This window comes from Pterocles gutturalis, unplaced genomic scaffold (assembly GCF_000699245.1).
Source record: "Pterocles gutturalis isolate BGI_N339 unplaced genomic scaffold, ASM69924v1 scaffold4380, whole genome shotgun sequence".
Classification (NCBI taxonomy): Eukaryota; Metazoa; Chordata; class Aves; order Pterocliformes; family Pteroclidae; genus Pterocles; species Pterocles gutturalis.
Window position 1 is genome coordinate 1 of NW_010140472.1, and position 5,769 is coordinate 5,769.

At 46.7% G+C, this 5,769-nt stretch overlaps 1 protein-coding gene across 1 annotated transcript; it reads left to right on the forward strand.

The window, feature by feature from the left end:
* Positions 1-43: 43 nt before the first annotated feature.
* On the forward strand, positions 44-1,640 carry KLHL11 (kelch-like family member 11; the record flags this gene model as incomplete). Its single annotated transcript, XM_010083658.1, has 1 exon — positions 44-1,640. A coding segment is annotated over one exon (1,597 nt), but the record flags the coding sequence as incomplete, so codon positions are not given.
* Positions 1,641-5,769: the final 4,129 nt, after the last annotated feature.

Below are 5,769 nucleotides of genomic sequence, written 5' to 3' on the forward strand. Positions count from 1 at the left end.
GGCACCCGGGCCCCAGCCTCACCCGTGGTCGTTTGTTCCGCAGGTTTCTGCTGACGCGGTTAAAAGAGTTCTGTGGAGAGTTCCTGAAGAAGAAGCTGAACCTGTCCAACTGCGTGGCGGTTCACAGCTTAGCCCACATGTACTCCTTGAATCAGCTGGCCCTCAAAGCCCAGGATATGATCAGGAGAAACTTCCACAAAGTTATCCAGGATGAGGAGTTCTACACGTTGCCCTTTCACCTCATCAGGGACTGGCTCTCGGACTCGGAGATCACAGTGGACTCTGAAGAAATCCTCTTTGAGACCGTTTTGAAGTGGGTTCAGAAAAATCCTGAGGAAAGAGAGAAGTACTTTGAAGATCTCTTTAAGCTGCTTAGATTGTCTCAGATGAAACCCACTTACCTTACTCGCCATGTCAAATCTGAAAGGCTGGTATCGAGCAATGAAGCCTGTGTTAAATTAGTGTCCGAAGCTGTGGAGAGTCATGCCTTGCGGTCTGAGAACTTGCAGTCTGGTAATTTGCAGCATTCCACATGTCCTGTGGCGTTGTTGCCACGTTTTGGACAAAACATGGACGTCATTATGGTGATCGGTGGTGTGTCGGAGGGAGGCGATTACTTGAGTGAGTGTGTGGGGTATTTCATCGATGAAGATAGGTGGGTAAACTTGCCGCACATACATAACCATCTCGATGGGCACGCTGTTGCTGTGACAGAATCTTATGTTTATGTGGCTGGCTCCATGGAACCGGGGTTTGCCAAGACTGTAGAAAGGTACAATCCAAACAGAAATATTTGGGAGCAAGTCTCAAATCTGATAACCAGAAAGCATTCCTTTGGCCTTACTGAAGTTAAAGGAAACTTGTACAGTATCGGTGGACATGGCAATTTCAGCCCTGGCTTTAAAGATGTGGCCATTTATAATCCTGAGCAGGACAAGTGGCTTAACCTGGAGTCAGCGCCAAAGATTCTTCGTGATGTCAAAGCTGTTTCTGTCGAAGACCGTTTTGTTTATGTGGCTGCTCGTACCCCAGTTGACAGTGACAGCGAAGATGGATTGAGGGCGGTTATTATCAGATACGATGCTGAAACACGGCAGTGGCAGGACGTGGAGTCTCTGCCGCTCATTGATAATTATTGCTCTTTCCAGATGTCTGTTGCTAACACAAACTTTTACCACACAGCATCGTGCTGCCCCAAGAGTTACCCTATAGATAACGAGGAAGCCAAGATAAAGATCTCTGGCAGGGCCTCAGATGAAATACTTGAAAGCTTGCCCCCAGAGGTTCTTAGCATTGAGGGAGCAGCTATTTGTTATTATAAAGATGATGTTTTCATCATTGGGGGGTGGAAGAACAGCGATGATATTGACAAGCAGTACAGGAAGGAGGCCTATCGTTACTGTGCTGAGAGGAAGCGCTGGATGCTTTTGCCTCCTATGCCTCAGCCTCGCTGTAGAGCAACAGCCTGCCACGTGAGAATTCCCTTCAGGTGCTTGCAGGGAACACAAAGATACCCTATGCCGCAAAATCTGATGTGGCAAAAAGATAGAATAAGGCAGATGCAGGAAAGGCAGATGCAGGAAATACACCGGCACTCCCTGAGTTTACGGAGAATGCCGCGGTCACAGATTGAGTGCTAGCTTCTGGAGTAACTCCTGATGAATCTAGGAAATACTGTGCTAAACCATTTTGTTAGGCTTGATACGTCTTTAAAAGACCTGGGGGAGTTGATGAGATTTGATGCATAAACGCAGCATCTTTTATGTACTGAAAATTAAGCTCAGAAATTAGGATGGTTGGGAACAGAGAAACTGTGTGAATCCAACAATGCACTTACTGGTGCCCGGGGAAAAACTGTAACTTGTAACGGGCTGTGAAATATCTCCAGGAACATTAAGTCTTATTTTTCTCTTCAGATCTTTGTTTTCAAGGATTTCTGTAGAGTTAGTCTCTAACAGTTCTATTTTGAAAATCAAAGATATCTTAATAATTTAGCGGTTACATTTGTGTGTGCTGGAAAGCACCTGTTTTATTTGCACTTATCTATTGACATTCCTTTGATTCTCTCCTTCTCAGTGACTAAACTTCACTTACAATTGGTGTTGGTGTGCTTCGCTTTCCCGAGCTGGAGGCAAGTGCAATAGTTATACCTATATATGAAAACGAAAGCACAATCTTTCTTTATAAAATTACTTCAGGATGTTTCTATGTGTATTAAATATTTTGTATGTTGCAGAGAGGCTGCAGAGTTTGTTAATAAATGGATGGTTGGTAGAACATCAGACACTTGCTAAAACAGAGAACTTGAGGCAGCAGATTTTTTTCAGGTTTATCTGAAGATGCTTTGAGTTTGTCTTTGACGGCTTCGTTAGAAACTCGGGTCAACAATCAGCCGGATAAAAGGAGTGAAAACCAGCGAAGGAGCCCCTTGTGTCAGTGGGGATTAGTGAGAATGAGATTATTGCACGGTAATAGACTGAAACCTGAGCTGCTTGTGGATCCTTCCTCAGATGTTGCAGGTGTTTTAACTCTAGTGAAAAGTGATGAGAAGAACCCCTGTGAGCCTGTTTCCAGCCTGTCTTTGACAATCAGCCCCTTTGCCTGCGGTAGCCTTTCCCGAGAAGCTGGCGGTAGCTGTGCGGCAGTGCTCCGTAACGAATCGGCGCTTGGCGTTCCTCTTGAGGGGAGATGGTTGGGTTTTCATAGTCTCTAAATATTTGAATGTCCCCACTTTTGTGGCAATAAGATTTAAGCTGATTTAAATACCTTCTGGTGTTTTGAGGCGGTTTTACATTGATCGGTGCCCTGGTTGGCTCTGGTATGCTTCCTGCTACACTCCCAAGGAACGGAACATGGAATGTTTCCTTTAGAGTGTCGCTGCCTCTCGGTTAACCATCCCTCTGAGCACTCTTCCCTGAGCCGCAGAGCTCCAGGAGGGTTTAGGTTACCAGCAGATTCAGTGCATCCTTCCTACCTCCTTTTCTTCCCTGTCCTTCCCTTTGTTTGAATGTTCCAGGTTTCCACATGCAGCCTAACTCAGGATCTCAGGGAAGGGAAAGGGAGGAGTAACCAGGGTGTTCCAAAGGTTGTGGAGACAAACATTGTTGGAGAATCTGTTTACAGTCTCCGGTTCATATGATGATTTGCTGGTGGTTTTGGTGTGGGCGACTTCTTTGCAAAGATCTTCTAAACAGTCTGGTGTTTTGTTTTGTTTGGTTTTGTTTTTTAATTGTTTAACCTTCTGAGCTGATACTTCTCATTTTCCAATTCAGCAGCAACCCAGATCAGATCTGAAACACTGGGTAAGTCTTTCAACTGCACAGCGTGTGAAGGTTTCTCTGATATGTACGTTCCTTAACGCTCCACTTTGCCGTTCACTTGCCACTTTTCGTATCAATAACTTGTCTTTTTGTGATGTAATAATCTCACCTTGTTTAAAAAAACACCCTGAAAATCTTAACAGTTTAGTCTCAACTTACTCCTCTGTGGTACCGTGTTGTGTTTTGTTTGCCTGGTGGATTGTCAGGGCAGGTTAAGTTGCATGGTGCTGGTCTGATGCAAGAGGACACGGGTGACCTGGTTCCGGTTCAGGGCTGATGCTCAGGAGTGGTGCTGCCCCGTCGGCTCGTGCAGGCCTGCGAGCAAGGGCTGGATCAGCGTGTGACCCGTGAGCTCTGGCAGGTTTGGCTGGAGCAGTTTGAAGAATTCCTGCCCCTGCAGCTGGGTTTGTGAGCAGAACCGTGGAAATGCCTCACCGCTTTAGGACTAAATCCACTGATATAGCTTAGTTTGTGGGAGCTGAATTTAAGGTACTTCCTCAGACTTTGCACAGGAGCAGCTAAAAGTTTCAGTACTCCTTCCAGTGACTTTGCTGTGGGGATTTAACGAGCAGGTGAAGGATGGTCGTGTGTCAGACCGCTGCCGCTCTGTCGAAGCCCTCTTGCAGTCTGTCAGCAAATATGGACAGTTTGTGGAGGGAAGTAAAAGGTTATTATTTCAGTTGGAGTATGAACTAAATAGGTCAGTGTGTGGCAGCATTCAACAAAAGTGCAAGAACAAGCTTCTTGCAGTTTTTCTGAGCAAAACTGATATTGCACTTACCGTGAGAACTGTTGGCTGGCATAGTGTAGTTTCCTAAAGACATTCCACTCGCAGACAGAACAGCTTCGTGTCTGGACAGCTGCACTGGTGCCTGCCCGCCGTGGTTCTGGGTGTGGTGCACGATCCCTCCGTACGCTCTGTGCATGGTGAGCCGTGGGCGCTGGGAACAGCCCTGCTTTGCTCTACCTTTTGCTAGGCCAATTCTGGGGAAGTTTTACGTAGTTGGGTTTTTTTTAGCCCTGACTTGAAGTGGCCCAACTGCGCTGCACACAGTTCTTAGCTGACAGGTCTGACTGCTCAGAAGAATTGCATCCTCGGCTCTGGCTGCAGTTAGCCCACTAACCTGTGAGTCTGATGACAAACTCCTTGTGGCCCGTGGCTGCCGTGGCTTGCTGGGTGTTCGTAAAGCGGCCACATAAACAGCAGCCTGGGGACTCTGTCAGCGTGTCTGTAGCGGCTGGTTACTGTCAGTGAGACCCTCGTGTATATTCAGCGTTAGAAGGTGGCTTCTGTCCTTCCTCATGGAACAGATCATCAGGAGGAGTTTTTTCTTCTCCTTACGACAATCATTCCTCTGTCCCTGTGCTGAATACGTGCCACAAAACGCATGTTTCCTGTCCTGTCTTTCTGCTCCAAGTGTTAGTGGCGTGGGGCCCATCCTGCCTGGTGCTGGGCAGCCGCTGCAGCCGTTTCCAGGTGCCGCGGGTGTACATAGTATTTTATACCTGCCTGACTGTCTGTGAGTATTATGGGTTTGGGTGGGTTTTTAATAAGACTTTCTCTTGCATGTAGCGGGATACCACTCCAGAAATGAAGAAAACACGCCAGTGTTCCAGCATGCGTTACGAATAACTGTGCCAAGCATTCCACTGCGCTTTCACTGTAAATTTTCTCCGTTACAGTAAATGTTGAAATCGGAACTGTTGGCTCAAGTGGTGTGTCGCAGAACAGACTGGTGGCTGTTGGCAGACCCAGTCACTAGGAATTGCAACCTTTTGGGTTATTTTTAACGCAACCTTTGTATCAGTATGGCATAACGTTCAATGGGGTTCAAAGAGCGAGCTTAAAATAAGTGGGTTTTGGCTTAGATGTGTTTTCAGCTGTGTCCACGTTACACTGGGGTAGAAAACATCTCAGATACAAAACATCTCCCTGGTTTGACAGTCCTGAGCGCAAGGCTGATGGAACAGGTGCTCCTGAGGATCTAATCCTGGTACTAACGTGAATGTGGCGTGTGGAACTAACGAGATGTTTGAAGACGGTTAATAGTCAGATCCTCCCCGTAGGTCCGTGTCGCTGTGGATGGCGGCAGCGGCGCTCTCCTGTCGATGTTAACGTCGACTGCAGCAGCTTGCTGGGGAAGCAGCGCTCCGGGATTTACTGCCAGCAAGGTAAAGTGTGTGTGTGTACAGGCTGGTGGAAACAAACGCTCTTGTCCTGTTCTTCACCTTAAATACACTGTACTAAAAACTTTATGGTAATAAGTGAGTTAATGAAAATAAACCTTTTATTTCTCTAGCATTGTGTTGTACCTTTTCTTTTTTAAGTTGCTCTGGAGGCTGTGGCTGATGGACATTTTGTGGTGCCACGGTATAAAAGTTTTAATTATTAATTATTCCTTTGGCCTGTGTCCGTTGGGCGTCCCTCTGCACCTTGTCCTGGCTGGAG